At 40.5% G+C, this 15,263-nt stretch overlaps 1 protein-coding gene across 7 annotated transcripts; it reads left to right on the top strand.

Annotated features, from left to right (window-relative positions):
- The first annotated feature begins 5,394 nt into the window (after positions 1 to 5,394).
- gckr (glucokinase (hexokinase 4) regulator) lies at positions 5,395 to 14,452 on the top strand. 7 transcript variants are annotated; one of them, XR_002274323.1, is made up of 20 exons: positions 5,395 to 5,483; positions 6,015 to 6,164; positions 6,273 to 6,341; positions 6,422 to 6,490; positions 6,610 to 6,683; positions 7,017 to 7,083; positions 7,175 to 7,228; positions 7,317 to 7,411; positions 7,520 to 7,625; positions 7,789 to 7,907; positions 8,221 to 8,319; positions 9,803 to 9,900; positions 10,106 to 10,182; positions 10,746 to 10,842; positions 10,920 to 11,029; positions 11,176 to 11,253; positions 11,602 to 11,745; positions 12,024 to 12,158; positions 12,237 to 12,457; positions 12,702 to 14,452. XR_002274323.1 is itself a non-coding variant. In XM_020592200.1 (19 exons), exons 1-19 carry the CDS (start codon positions 5,433 to 5,435, stop codon positions 12,354 to 12,356), a joined length of 1,812 nt encoding a protein of 603 aa, XP_020447856.1. In that variant the 5' UTR covers positions 5,395 to 5,432; the 3' UTR covers positions 12,357 to 14,452. The 7 variants fall into 7 exon arrangements, 6 of the variants coding, with proteins under 6 accessions (XP_020447856.1, XP_020447858.1, XP_020447859.1 ...); XM_020592200.1 differs by having other exon boundaries at positions 12,237 to 14,452; XM_020592202.1 differs by having other exon boundaries at positions 11,605 to 11,745; positions 12,237 to 14,452.
- Positions 14,453 to 15,263: the final 811 nt, after the last annotated feature.

The following is a 15,263-nucleotide window of genomic DNA, read 5'->3' on the forward strand; positions in this document are numbered from 1 at the left end:
TGTAAGACGTGTGTGGGGGGGTTGGGTGGGGGGGGGGGGGGGGTGACGCGCACCGGACACCAGACTACGCTACCCGACCACGACCTGTGCTAATATAATCCTTCCTGGTTAGTCAACCGGAGGACCCCCGACCCCTGACTCTCGTCCTGTACGCATTCAGGCTGCGGGTACCCGTCATCTGCTGCCACCCATGCCCGCTCCTGTCCTCTCCGCAGCTCCTGCTTCCCCACTCTTCACTCTCTCTTTCTCACACTCTCACTCCGCCCTCTACCGGATAACGACATCAACCCCGAATCCACATCTGCACGAGGGAGCGCGCATGTGTACGCGCAACAAAGTAGAGGGGTTGTGCAATCGCCCACTGCCCTGTGAAGGAGCAGAATGATTGTTTTCCAGTGAAACTGCTATAGTTTCCTCCAGCAAGAAGAGGGAAGGAAAGCAAGGTTTCATTTAGTCATATCCATCAGTCATGAGCCTTCTTTCCACCTACCCCTTCTCTCAGTATTCCCCCTCCTTCTTAGCTTCTCCCTCTCCATCTATCCTCTCATCTATCCTCCTTTTGGTTCACTGCCTATGGCTCTGCCAGCCTAATCAGCTGTAACATATGTGTGCATGGGTGTACATGATCCTTGCTATAGGCAAACAGGGAGACAGAGAGGAAGAAATTTAAGAATGTGAAAATCAGAGGTGGATTGTATGTGCATGTGTGTGTTTGAGAGAGAAAGAGAGAGGAGGGGGTAAAAATGGAAGGAGCTGGAAAGCTGAGGGGCAGATAAAGAGAGAGGGATGGATTTAGAAATTAGAAGAGGGATGAAAGGAGTGTGTGCGTGAAAGAGAGAAAGAAAAGATGATTCAGGTTGAATCAGAGAGGATGAGCAGATGATTTAGAAAAATTGTTGGAGAGATGAAAAGAGTATTCAGAAACAAAAAATGGAAAAAAGACACATTTCAGATGGATAAAGGTTAAAAGAAAAAAAGAAGGGACAAGCTGTGGAGGGTTAAGGAGACCGATGTCACAAAGAGGAATCAAAAAAGGAATGTGTGAGAATGTTGAAGGTCAAGGGAAGGAAAACTGAAGGAGAGAGATGGATTTGGAGGTCAAAGAGAAGCAGTGCTCAAAAACAGGAGGTAAAGGTGGATTTAGGAATTAGCAGATGAATGGAAATAATGAAAGTGAAAAAGAGAAGAAGAATTTATCATATATAAACTAATTTTACAAGGTGCATTCTGTATAATGATAGCTTGTGTAAAGAGAAAATATGAAACACACACACACTGCATCTCTTTAGTAAACACACACTTACTCCTTGATCTCAGAAGCATGTTTATATGGAAGCACTTTCTCTCTCTCGCTCTGTCCACTGGAGATTAGCCTTTCTGTTGTCATGACGACTATACAGCTGAAGGACAGGGAGGAGATGGTTGTATTGCTGTGTGTGAGTGAGGCACAATGCGAGTGAGTGACAGCAGCACGTGAGGTATTCAGCTACAGCTCAGAGTGTGGGCTACTTTCCCTGTCACCTGGGCTTCTACTCCCCTGCTTTGTTCCCCTCAGTTAGCTATGAACATAGCAAATGCAAATTTTCTAGACAGTAGAATGAGGGGGAAAAGCACCAAATTATGCAAACAATATACAAAAATGATACATCCCTGTGGTGAAAACCAAGCCTCTTCTCATGAATCACTGTCATGGGTTGCAGCTGTGCCCTCCACTACACAGTTTTTATCCAAAAGAATTAACAAAACTGACAGAGGACACCAGATCAAATGCTTCTTGTGTGCTAATGATTTGGTCATGCTGTTCAAGACAATAAGGAGGCAGCGGCAGCTCCTGGATCAGCAGTAAACTTCAAAAGATCAAAACAATGACCTTGGTCTGAGTTGATGGGAATCAGAGACAGAAAATTCAACCACCTCTTGTTGCTCTGCACCCTGAATAAACTGTTTTCTCTTCCAGGTTTTTATGGCTGAGTATGAGAAGATCACTTCAGTGTTGATGATGATGATGATGATGACTTTCTTGCTCCTTTGGGACACAAGTTCTTAGGGATCAAGAACAACAATGAGAATAAGTAGGATGGGAAGATGGTCATGTGGCTTCTTCAAAACTGAAAGACCTTCCAAGGTCAACAGGCCGTGCAGCATTGGAGTAGACTGTGTGTCTATGAGCACAGTTTAAAAACATGATGCTTTCAAAGGCAGACAGTAACTAACTAAAAATGGAAAAAAGATCAACAGTTGTATCCACAAATTTGGGCATGAAGAGAACAAGAGTCTTGGTGCTTGAGCTCCTCCAGCTGTATTATATAAATTCAGACACTGTCATTGACTGCTGAGGGTCTGCTGCTGCATCATTCAGTGATGACAGTGTGTTCAGTTTGGGAAAAATGCAGTAGGGCTGCTTTGCTGCTCGGAGACATCACAGACCCAGAAGATGAGCACAGGACTCATTAAAGACATCCATTTACATCTTAAATGACCTGTTAGGTTCATACAAATGTCAAAACAAAGAAAAGAAGTAAACATCCACTGCAAGCCTGTGTTTGAGCTGCAAATAGTCATAATATAGTGAACCCGAACAACAGTAAAACACTGATGATGTCCTGTGCACCTCTGCCTCTTCACTATCTGTTTGTGTTTCTGTGAGGAAACAGATTATCACTCAGGTTAATAGAAGAGCCTGTTCTGAATAACCAATGAGTCCTCTGTTCCCACACCGTAAACAAACAAACAACAAAAAAAGAGGTAATAAAACGGCAGCTTGGGCACCAAAAACTATCGTAAATTACAGAAAATAAACATGTCCTAGATAAATTAATAAATACAGTAATTTCCCATTAGTTAAACAGTTGTTCTTTACATTTACATGAAATCCTGTGTATTTCCAAGGCTGCTTCTAGTGGCTTTGTTCAGTACTTAGTGTTCAGGGGTTGATGCTGAATTCACTGCTAACCTTTATTGTGTGTTTTTTTTATATCATGAAACATATCAACCTACACTTAATTTAATGTGTATTACAGACAGTTATTTTTCACCATGAATGAGTTCTTCAAATTGGAAAAAAGAGGAGTTTAACTATCAAACAGTGTATGCATGCATTAGATTTAACATGTGCTTTTGACACCGTTGATCATGGAATCTTGATGGATCAGCTTCAGTTTGAATTAGGGTTCTCTGGATCTGTCCTCCAGTGGTTTTGTTCCTATCTTAGCGATCGAACTTTCAATGTAGCTATAAATAATGTCATGTCTGATGTGGCTGGTTTGTCATGTGTTGTCCCACAGGGGTCAGTCTTGCGTCCAATTTTATTTTTATTATATATATATCCTCTTGATCAGATAATTCGACGCTTTAAGAAGGCGTCTTATCATCTTTACGCTGATGATGTTCAAATTTATTGCTCTTTTAATGACTCAGTTTCATTTTTTGGCCATATTGTTAGAGTGCTTGTCATCCATCAAGAACTGGTTTAACAATAATTATCTGCACATAAATCCATTATTGCGCCGGATAACAAGATTTCATCAGTCAGACAGCGCCTGGGTTCATTGGGCTCCTCTGTCCAGTCGAGCCTCAGAAACCTTGGCGTTGTGTTTGACCAGTCTATGTCTCTTGATTGCCACATAAGACAGGTGGTTAAGAATTGTTTTTATCACCTGAGAAACATCTCTAAATTAAGGAAAATGTTATCAAAGGTTGATTTGGAAATGATTGTTCATGCTTTTATTTCTACATGTGTTTCTACATGGTTACCAGTTAAGTTTAGGATTGATTTTAAAATTTTAGTGCTAACATTTAGAGCACTTCATGGTCAGGCTCCTCAGTATATTGCTGATCTATTGACCCCATACTTTCCAAAGCGTGTTCTCCGTTCCTCAACTCAGGCCATCTTGATGGTCCCCAAAACCCGTTTGAAGACTAGGGGGGGACCTGTCCTTTCAGGTTATGGATCCTAGACTGTGGAATGCGTTGCCCCTGTCTTTATGTATGGCCGAATCTGTCGATGGTTTTAAAGAAGCAGTTGAAGACGCACATTTTTAGACAGGCCTTTAGTTGATTTTTAGTTTTGGTTTTAAACATGTTTATGCCTGATATTTTATTTTTATGTTATTTGGTTTCTGTTATATTGTTATTTTGTTTGTTCTGCTTTTGTATTTGTTGACTTTGTGAAGCACTGTGATTTTATCTATGAAAGGTGTTATATAAATAAAGCTTACTTACTTACTTACTTACATGCTGGGAAGTCTGCTAGTTAAGCTTGTGAAACAGTAAACAGTAAATCTTCTTATGTGAAAAAAAGTGATATCTTTTAGTCATTATTATATTTTTGCTTGTAGTTTTACAATATATTTTTGTTATTTTATTAGCGGTTCATTATATTTTAGAAATTCATGGAAAATCTGTAAAGTAACAGAAATATTCTATAAAACTAGAATTTTATTTATTTTTTTTACAGTGCAGTCGGTGATTCAGCCTTGCTATTGTCCTTGTTGCAGTTTACTCACAAATGTGTGGTGAGCCTGAATCTAAAACAGCTTTGAGAACTGGCGATGGTGTTGAAGGAATGCAACTTTTTCAGGTCAAGATGACGAGCATGAGCCAACAAAGTTTGAAAGTGCTACATCGTGCTTTGACTTATCACTTAACTCTACGCACAGCTCTGGTGTTGGATTGACTCAGAAAGGTTAACACCAAACTGTACTTCAGATGTCTGGTGTCATTCATAATCAGCATGAGGCAGCAGTGAGTCGTCCCGTGCATCTGAATGTCAACCCATGACTACACAGAGAAGAGATGATAGCAGGTACAAAGTGTGAGGAGAAATATGAATTGTTATAGGAGCATGATGTGAAAAAATGCCCTTGTGGCAGTTATGAGAGACTGGTGGGAGTTTGGAGGAGTGAGGCACACTCTATCAAACAGTGTGATGGAATGTATTAGACTCCACAATCTGCTGGGGTGTAAATATTTTCACACTGCTGACACACAGTTGGATCTGCACTGTATGGTTAAAAGCATGTTTGAAAATAATGGAACAAATTTTGATGTTTGGATTTATTGTGAGTCAACGCTGTCAGAGTTGAGATCAAGGAAGATTCTTAAAAATCAACTTTTCAGTTTGACCTCCATATTCAAGCTGCTTGTGCTGTGTTGCACTCTGTGATTTAAAAATGAGGGGTTGTTTGTGCGGTAGATTATTTTCTTGATCCCTATAGTTGCACGAATAACTATTGCCATTTATCCACATACTGTAGACCTTTGTTTTGGTGTGTTACAGTGAAACTAATGCTTCCTTTCACTCCTCAGTCTCAACGGTCCTTAAGTGAACTTTGTCACTATAGATAGGACGGAGCACTACATAGCTTTCATTTTGAATCTCTGCTCAGAGGGGCACTTCCTGTTTCTGTCTGTAAAGCACGGACTCATACACAATGGCCAGATCAGACGGGAACTGTAGTCTTTCCACTGTGCACGAATGGGAGGTAAGTAACAGGAACAGTCTGACATTTTGAGAAAGTTAGATGAGAAACTTGATACTACTGGTGTTTGTATGAAAAATGTGAAGCTACAGCCAGTGGCTGACTAGCATAGTTTAGTATGCTGGAAGATTGGAAGACCCTCCAGCACAACAGCTCCCATAAAACAACTTCTGTTTGTATACAGATAAATAATATGCTTTGGAGGTACTGTTAGAGTTTGTTACCTTTCAGCAAAGGCAGCCTAAGCTGCTTCATTAGTTTCCAGTCTTCATGCTAAGCTAAACTAACTGGCTGCAGGCAAACAGACCTGAGAGTGGTGTCAATGCTCGTGTGTAACTCTCAGCAAAAAAACTATTTCCCAAAGCATCAAACTATTCTTTGTTATAAAGCATGAAAAACAAATTACCATCAAATCAACTCAGCTACAGAGTAAAACAGGCGTTTTATTATGTTGTTTCAGTTTACATTTTGCAGTTATTGGATTCAATGCAGCAAATGTTGAATTATTCTTGAATGTGTCATTTTGTTTCTTAGTCCCCAGATTATGAGCCATTGCTTCCTGTTTCAGAGAAGTCGAATCCTTTAACACGTGACATCGACCGAGTCTCAGCTGGTTCCATTGTGAGGATGTTACAGGCCTGTGATGCCCAGATATTTCAGGAAGAGAAAGGGAACACCTACAAGGTAAAGGTCAGAGGTCACAGTATTCAAAAACAAGTTTTTTTTTGACCAAAAAAAAAAAAATCTGAAAATTTTCATTAAAGGAAACACTTATTTGAATGTCATTTTCAGGGGCTTTTGAGTGACCAAGTGGTGAAAACCATGATGGAGGTTACTAGGAGGGTGGAGATCATTCTCAAGGTATCATCTTTGTGTCTGTCTGTATTTTCTGTTGGTCAGTCAGATGTAAGGTGACAGTGTGTCTTGTGTTTTGCAATCAGGACCCTAAAGACAGCCTTGTTGTACTGAGTGGTTGTGGGACTTCTGGTCGACTGGCTTTCCTCGTAGCGGTAAAAGCGGTCCTGAAATGCTTGTAACAGTGAAATAACCTTTTCAAATCTTGCTTGTTTTATGGAGAAATTGCTTCCTGTGTTGTGTCTTATGTTCTCTATATTGTGTGTATTGTTAGTCAGGCTTCAACAGAGAGCTGAAGGAGCTGAACCAGAGGTCACTCTATGCCTACATCATTGCAGGAGGAGACAGGTGGGCTGTTTTGTTGCAATGAAACAATGTTACACTCATATAACTGAAATTACATAGCCAACTATAATTGTCAACTTTGGGAAATGCTGTATTGATGTTGACATGGGCTTTAGCTGGTGATATTTTTAGCAGCAGCCTCTGCTGCAGTAGTCTGCTAGACTAAGCTATCACATAGTAATAAGACAGCAAAACATCTGAGGGCACTGAATTAAACAAAGGTGTGTTTGGTGACTTATGTATTTGTTAAAAAAAAACTCTTCTTAAACAAATTTAAAAGTTGAACTGTAAATATGTTTCAGTTACATCTTGAGCCTTCCATCTTAATTTCCTCAGAGCTCTGTTTTCCTCCCAAGAAGCTCCTGAAGATGACCCCAAACTGGGCGCGCTCAGTCTGAAGAAGGTCAGGGGCATGATGGAGAGTGTGTGTGTCTGGTTGTTTTTAGCAAAGCTCCAGCAGCACCTGACCACTTCATGTTTTTGGTGCCCTGCAGGTGTGTGAGGGAAAGAAGAGGGTCTTGTTCATTGGCATTTCCTGTGGACTATCTGTAAGTCGCTGTGATTGTTCAGAATCTGAATTCTAACTTTGCAAAATTGAAGTTAACCTCTCTTGTGTGTTTGATATCTGGCATCAAGGCTCCATTTGTGGCAGGTCAGCTGGACTTCTGTTTACAGAACCATGAGGTTTACACTCCTGTACTGGTTGGCTTCAACCCTACACATCAGGCCAGGTGTGTAATTCACCCCCCATCCAAGAGTGGTATTGAACACATAGATAACCAGGGATGAAATAAGTTTATTTTGTAACATAAAAAATAGCAATGTATTTACATTTGTAGGGACGAGCCGATACCAGGCTGCACATTCACTTTTCGCAGTGTGGTGCAAAGGATGCAAGAGCTTGCCAAAAGCCAAACGGCCTTCCTCATCAACCCAGCAGTTGGGGTAAGTACCTCTACTTGTACTCATCATATGCATCATCAAACAGTGTACACACTATCTTTTCTCTTTCACTGACTGTTCAGGTTGCATTGGTGTCAAGTCTCAAGAAAGTAGTGTGTCTGAACCTTGGCCAGTGACTCTGTGTGTGTGTGTGTGTGTGTGTTAGCCAGAAGCCATTAGTGGCTCTTCCAGGATGAAGGGAGGCAGTGCCACTAAGCTTCTCCTGGAGATTGTCTTGTCTGCTGCTCATGCTGCTGTCTTTTCACATGCACCCATCACATCCACGTAAGTGTGGGTAAAACACTGAAAAGCTTTGATAAGGTAAATTAAAAAAATTATATATTGATAGTCTGGTTTTGAGCTTAGGCAATTTAGAGAGTCTGTTGAAAATAAGTAGTTTAACTGAAGAATAACCAGTATGGATTGCCTAAATTATTCTACAATTGTCCCAAGAGCATTTATTTTGTTTCTATCGTGTGCTGCTGTCCTCTAGAGGTCATTGCAGGAAAGGGATTCTGTGATTCTATACTGTTAACTGGATTCTACATGCTGTGACATCATCAGCATAGTAGTAAAGATCAGTGTTTCTTTTCAACAGGGGGATCCTGCAGCACATGAGAGCATATGAGAATGCTCTGGATGTCACATACGCACAGAGTGAGGCAATAAGTGCTTTGCTAGAGGCAGCTGGACAGAGGTGATGCATCCCATTTTGTATGTTTTACTGTAACCTTGACTTAGATTTAATGAATTCAAAAAAGGATCAGTTTTATCAGTAAATGAGGTGCTTGATTTTTTGTCATGAATAAATATAAAAACACAGAAATTAACATGATTAAATTTACTTAAAACCTTCCACATATACTACACAATAGGCAGCGGTCCACATGTGAGGGTTCCACTACAGGTAATGATGGTCACCAATATTGGGCTATAATGACTCAGTCATTAGAGGACATTGTTGGCCACCAAAGGACTGGAACCGCAACATATCAGTCATTAGGGGACATTGTTGGTCGTCAAAGGACTGAAACGCCACCCAGGGGGATAAATATCTCCTACTCAACACCAGTTGGACAGAACTGATGAAGCCTCTTGGGTGAGGAGTGAAACGTCTTCGACCTAAAACTATGGTCAGATGATTTTTTCTACGTTTTTTTCAGCTTACCATGACCTGGATGACTGAGCACGGACATGCTACTACACTATACATACATTATTTACAAGGGAATTTTCTCTTGTTATTCTGATAATTGCATACGCAATCAGCCATCTCTTATTGAGTGGTCTGCTGTGGCAGCAGCATCTCAACCACAGACAGGAAGAGACTAGACAAACTGGTCAAGAGGGCCTGCTCTTTCCTGGGAAGTCTGTTTGAACCAGTGCAAGTGGTGGGAGACAGGAGGATGTTAGCCAAGCTGACATCCCTGCTGGAGAATGACTCCCACCCCATGTGTGAGACTCCGACAGCACTGGGCAGCTCTGTCAGTGACAGAACCCAAGTGTGTACCAGACCATTATCGCAGATCCTTCCTTCCTGCTGCTGACCCCAGCAGGAAGGAAGGAAGGATCTGTAGCACCAGAACTGCTCCCAGTAGACCCCCACCCCCACATGATCCTACATACCCACTGACTTAATGCCTGTAAATATTCAGCATTTCTATGTGCAATATCAGTCTTGCTTTATTAGTATGGCTGCACTGCTTATACTGATAATGACCTTGTCTGTCACTTTTCTCTATCCCACAGTTAGCATAATGGGAATACAGGGTGCAATTTTTTATCAGTCTTATTGGTATTGTTTACTTATTATACCAGTATTATTATAGCTACATGGTTTACATTGTTTCTATCAATAATAATGTGATTCTGAACACTGTGTGCCTGTTCCTATTCCCTTGCTGCTGCAAAAGTGTGAATTTCCCCATCACGGGACTAATAAAGGCTCTTCTCATCTCATCCCATCTCATCCCATCTTATCTTGTCTTACACTCCTAAGATGTTACAGTAATAACATCTGCTAAAATTAAAAAAATCTATTTGTTGCAAAGTGGGAAAGCCTCTGAAATTTTCCATTGAAATCCACACTAATGACATTTTTCAAGGTGGATTATCAGCTTTTAAAGCTTCCAGGTGTGACCTATTTGCAACTTAATAATCCACTCTGCATGTCTTTTCAGTCTGAGGTGTGGGAGGTGTGTCTACTACCTGGGCTGGGGCTCTCTGGCTTTGCTGGGCCTCATTGATGCCAGTGAGTGTAAACCCACATTTGGAGCAGGTGAGAGAAGTGTGATGTACTCATTAGCAGCAAAACAGCTGGCTTCATTTGCATGTGAATTTCTGTGAAGGCCAAATGTAAGTGCACCCAGTAATCAGATAATCTGAAACAATCAGTGGTTAATAATCAGGATTGTATTTTTCCAGATTTTTACATTCATCTGCATGAGAGACATCGTTTCTATTTGCATGTGTGTGTATGTCAGACTACAAAGATGTTCGAGGCTTCATCAGTGGAGGATACAGAGAGCTGAACAATAATGAGGGGCCCCTAACTTCACTGGTATGTGTACGGAAACACTGAATTAACATCTATTTAAACATAATAGGGTAGTGAACAAGTAATTATTGCAAACAGAGAACAAAGACTTTAATTGATACATAATCAAAAACTGACTGAAAACCATACTGCATTAGAGCTGTCAATACTTAATTCTTAATATTTACAAAAATGTTTTAATTTAATCTGTGTTAATCTGTGTATTATATGTATATTGTAATGTAACCATTGTATACTGCTGGTTGGATCAAAGTCAGTAGTACTTAACAAGGAACTCTATAACAATGTTGTAAAAAATAAACTAAAATGTTATTTAGTCCATCATTCCCCTGTAGGCTCTGTGAGTTTACATTCCCCTGTGGAGGAAATTAGTATTGTCACTCCCCACTTCCTGCTGTGCTGAACTTGATGTTTCCTTGTTGGGAGTGACAAGGTTCGAAGCTCGACACCAAACATTACTACACCTTATGTGAATCCCAGTCGATTAGTTGCCTGACTGAAACACAGCTACCTCAGATGTTTTGCCTGTACTCCATAAGTAAAATGGTTTGATGTCTTTCCTTCAGGGTCCTGAGTTTTGCATAGCACATGAAGACTTTCTGCATCTAGTTCTGCCCTATCTCAGTGACAAGGACACTGTTCTACTGATTTACACACACTCTGGTGAGGCAGCCTTTGTTTTCATGTTTGGATTCTGTCCAGATAAAATTAGCATGTGTCTTAACAGCTTCTCTACACAGACGATGTCAGTGAAGTGGTGAAGTTGGCAAGCAGAGTGAGAGAGAAGACCTCTAACCTCCATGCTGTTTATCATCAGGCTGATGGAGACACTGCAGCTACTGTACAACAAGTATCTATCTATCTATCTATCTATCTATCTATCTATCTATCTATCTATCTATCTATCTATCTATCTATCTGTCTGTCTCTGTCTGTGTCTGTCTGTCTGTCTATCTATCTATCTATCTATCTATCTATCTGATCTGTTTTTTGCAGGATGACATCAACAGACTTTGTTTATCAACACTAAAAATCACCTGGTTGTCACCAGCTCCAGGGAGCCTACTACACATGGTACGACACACACACACACACACACACACACACACACACACACACACACACACACACACACACACACACACTGATGCAGTGACTCACTGGAGCATGGTAAATATCTGTTTAACCTCATTTACTCTCTTGTTCTTTGTCTTTCCCCTCCTTCTAAACACTATTTTGCAGAACTACAAAGACACAAATACACTGGACAGAGGTCTATTTAAACTTTTTTTTTCCTGATTTCTCTTGTTCTGCAGGTCTTATTTTAGATGCCAGGTTATTTTTTTACTGTAATGTTTTCCCTGTTTCCTCTCAGTCTAGCTTGTGTAAATGGAAAGAAAATCACTTCCTTCTTGCTCTCAGCAGTGGGAGCTGTCCACTAAGCTGCTGCTGAACGCTGTGAGCACTGGAGCTCACGTCTTAAAGGGGAAAATTTACCAGAACCACATGATCGACGTGCAGGTCACCAACAGCAAACTCTACTACAGAGCTTCACGTTTACTCCAGGTATATAACATTACAACCTCAAAAATAGTTATTTAACTCAACACACCCACCAATATATAAGACCTGTGGACACTTAAAAAAAGCAGCTGAATTCAGACATGACTTAGCTTAGTTTTATTCCATGACTTTATATCTATTTTGTTTATTATTTTGATATGATGTCCCTATTTTTTAATTGTGGAGTGGAAATGAGACATTTAAGCTTCTCCTTCACACAGAGAGGACTTAAAAGGATGTACACTAATGATTCTAAAGGTGCTCTCCTGCCCATCTTCCAGAAGCTGTCTGGCTGTCCTCAGCACCGGTGTGAGGAGGCACTTCTGAAGGCCATCTACAGAGTGGACGAGCTGTCAACAGGCATCACATCTTCTGACACCGCCACACACACACGCACTGCCCGAAGCAGGACCAAGGTAAAGAGGCATTTAACATGCATGAGGTGCATGGCTGGAGAAGGCCAGTTGTGTTAGATTTTCTCTCTCTATGTGCAGGTGGTCCCCCTGGCTTTGGTCTCTCTGCTGACTGGTTGCTCTCTCATGGAGGCAGAGTCTCATTTGGAGCAGCAGTCAATTGTAAGGGAAGCTGTGGCTGTCATAATCGACAAGGCATGATGTCCCTACATACACACAGAGTACATTTCCTCTACTCTCCTCTGCAGAGAGGTTAGAGGTCAGCTGTTTCAGATAAACAAATTTCTACGTTTGAGTCAAAGGTATATAATCCTCCTTTACTGACTGCTGATTTTAGTATGAGTTAATAAGTAATAAAGCCAAAATATTAATCAAGTTGAACTTAGTTTTACAACTGAAAAATGAGCTTATACATATATTGTATACATATATTTAATAAACAAAAATCCAGCATATTAAAAAACAGAATTATTTTAAAAGCCCAATATTGATCATGGGTGTTGTTGGATTTAAATTTTCAGCCTGTGTTCTGTAACTGTCTTCTAGAGGTATAGGCTCTGCCATGCTTGTCTGTGTGATGTAAGTCATCCTCAATTCCTCAACGCACACACTCACAGGTACCGGATTAGTGTGACATGTGAGTGTATCTTGAGAGCAGCTGAGCAGCTTTGGAAATATCTTTGGAGCAGAGCCACACACAGTATTGGAAAGCACAGAGCAAAGGAAGCTTAGAACAGTTAAGTGCACATCAGATCTGGACCAGAAAGCATTAGTGTAAAGTTCTCAGCATTTACTGTATATACTGTATATGCCTGAAGTAGTAAAATGGCTAATGTTGGCCATCTAGAGGTCTGTGCAAGGATTACAATGGTAGTAGTGATAATTGGGCTGGAATAATTGGAGGTTTATTTGTTTCTCTGTTTGTGCAGGTATTGTAAATACAACAGGTGCTGGTGGGAATACGTTTAAGTAAAAGTGTCCAATCAGTGTGGAATATGTCAGCTGATGAAACTCAAAGCTAAACTAGTGTAAAGAAACATAAAAATGAAATAAATGAGAATGAAATCTTGCAAATGTGCACACATTTGGGTAAAGTCATATGAGGACATGTGCATTTGTTTTATTTATATCAGTATGTTACATTTGTATGTTCATTTGCTCTTGGTACATGATGTTCACTTGGTGATGTCACAGACTGATGGACAGCCAAACAGACCAATAGCAGCACAGACACACACACCCTCTCACTAGCAGCATTTGGAGTCATTTGTCAAACTAAGCAATAAAACCACACGCACTTCATTCACTTGCAGACTATCTGTGGTCTAAAAGTACAATTAGCTGTGATCGCCACGCTGTCAACCTACCCTCATATAACCATGGGTACAGTAAGGCATCAGTAACACACGTCACACTGTTGTTCCAAATGGTTGGTTATACAAACCCCTCCTGAGTCTCCAGCATGTAACACACGCCTAAGAAAACCAGAGCGAGGTTTACATCAACCTGAAGCTCAGACTGATGTGTCCTGACATTTACTGTAGAGATTTAGTGTGCCAGAAACACACAGCGTCACATTGTTGTTGAAAAGAGTTCACACATATGCATGCTTAAAGGGAAGTCACAAGATTCATCAATAACATAATAAATCTACTATAACACTTGTTTTTGTTTGTGATAGAAAGTAATTTATAAATGTTCTTTGGGATAGTACTGTTGGGAGTGGCTGAAACTCCAAACCCCTAAAAACCCATCATCTTCAACGTGCTGAGATGAGTCCACAAAACAGACAAAGAAAACAAACCACGTATCAGTGCATGTGTTAGCTAACATCTATCATACCTCTGAGGTACTTGGTATAGTCATGGTTATATGATTCAATAAATCATTACACCTGGGTCCACATAGTCCAAAAATATGTTTTGTTTGTTTCAAAAATATACTGTAACTTATTTGTCCATATACAGTACAGATTTAGACATTTTACTTCATAAATACAGTTAACTTAAAAACATACAAGCATAATAAATACATTTGATATAGTTAGACCACGTAAGGTGGTGGGTTCAAGTTTCAAAGTTCCAATCAGTGCGATTCCTCCTAAACTGGATCTGAAGTTAAAAGTGCTTCAAATGTTTGAGTATTTTTTTGGTTTCATTCTTTAACCCTACATAAATTTAGGTGTGTAGTTGGAGAGAGAGCAAATGTTTATGGGAGCTGTCTTAAGAGTGTGAATTCATACAGCAGTTTTGGTTTCTGTTTGAGTTACTGTAAAAGCTATCCAGCCCACTCTCTTTAGGTTTACGGTGTTTGGCCCTGGCCAGCCACTACCAGCAGATCCACCTGCAGCTGTTCTGTGCACTTCTACAGCGTTTTGTGGTGACTCTGTGTCAGTGTCCTCCAGCAAGCCGGGCTGGGACACCACAGAGGCCCCGGTGAACTGATGAAGGAGAGCGCTATACTTGCTTTTGTTACTTTTCAACTCCTCTTTGAAATCCTCCACAGCATCTGCCTAAACATCCTACTTGTCCACTGTGGCTCCACCACCCTTGTGTCCTGATTCATTTGCACTAGTGTCACTTGGATGTTTGCTTTTGGTGTCTGAGTTGCTGTGGCTCCACCACCCTTGTGTCCCGATTTATTTGCACTAGTGTCGCTTGGATGTTTGCTTTTGGTGTCTGAGTCTTCAGCGTTGGCCTCCTTTCCCTCTGTCACACAGACAGCTGTAGTTGTCTCTTTGCCCTGAGGGTTAAATAAGGAGGAGTTGTAATTAAGGCCTGGGCAGTTAATGTCACCAATTACAGCTACAGTTTAGTTATATAGCAAGAGAAAATATACTGGTTGGCTTCAGAATTAATTTCACTTTATCAGTGCAGGAAGTCTGCAGTAAAATCTGAACATGCTGAACCTTAACTGGTTTAAATTTCCTCTCATGCATGTTTCAAATAAGGAAGTGAAATGTCAATATTAAGCACGAGAACTAGGTAAAAGAAGGGGATTTCTTAGACAGTTGTTCAGTGCTAATAACAGCAGACGTTTTTGGCGTTGCTGCCAAACACAGCAGATTTATTCAATCTGTCTAATTGGATAGAAAGATTATCTTTACCC

This window comes from Monopterus albus, unplaced genomic scaffold, assembly GCF_001952655.1.
Source record: "Monopterus albus unplaced genomic scaffold, M_albus_1.0 scaffold16.1, whole genome shotgun sequence".
Classification (NCBI taxonomy): Eukaryota; Metazoa; Chordata; class Actinopteri; order Synbranchiformes; family Synbranchidae; genus Monopterus; species Monopterus albus.

Bases quoted from the DNA above. Each gene is read 5' to 3' on its own strand.
- gckr (XM_020592200.1), top strand. From the start codon at position 5,433: ATGGCCAGATCAGACGGGAACTGTAGTCTTTCCACTGTGCACGAATGG. The intron at 6,491-6,609 runs GTAAAAGCGGTC...GTGTATTGTTAG, and splicing joins GACTGGCTTTCCTCGTAGCG to TCAGGCTTCAACAGAGAGCT. The intron at 12,159-12,236 runs GTAAAGAGGCAT...CTCTATGTGCAG, and splicing joins CTGCCCGAAGCAGGACCAAG to GTGGTCCCCCTGGCTTTGGT.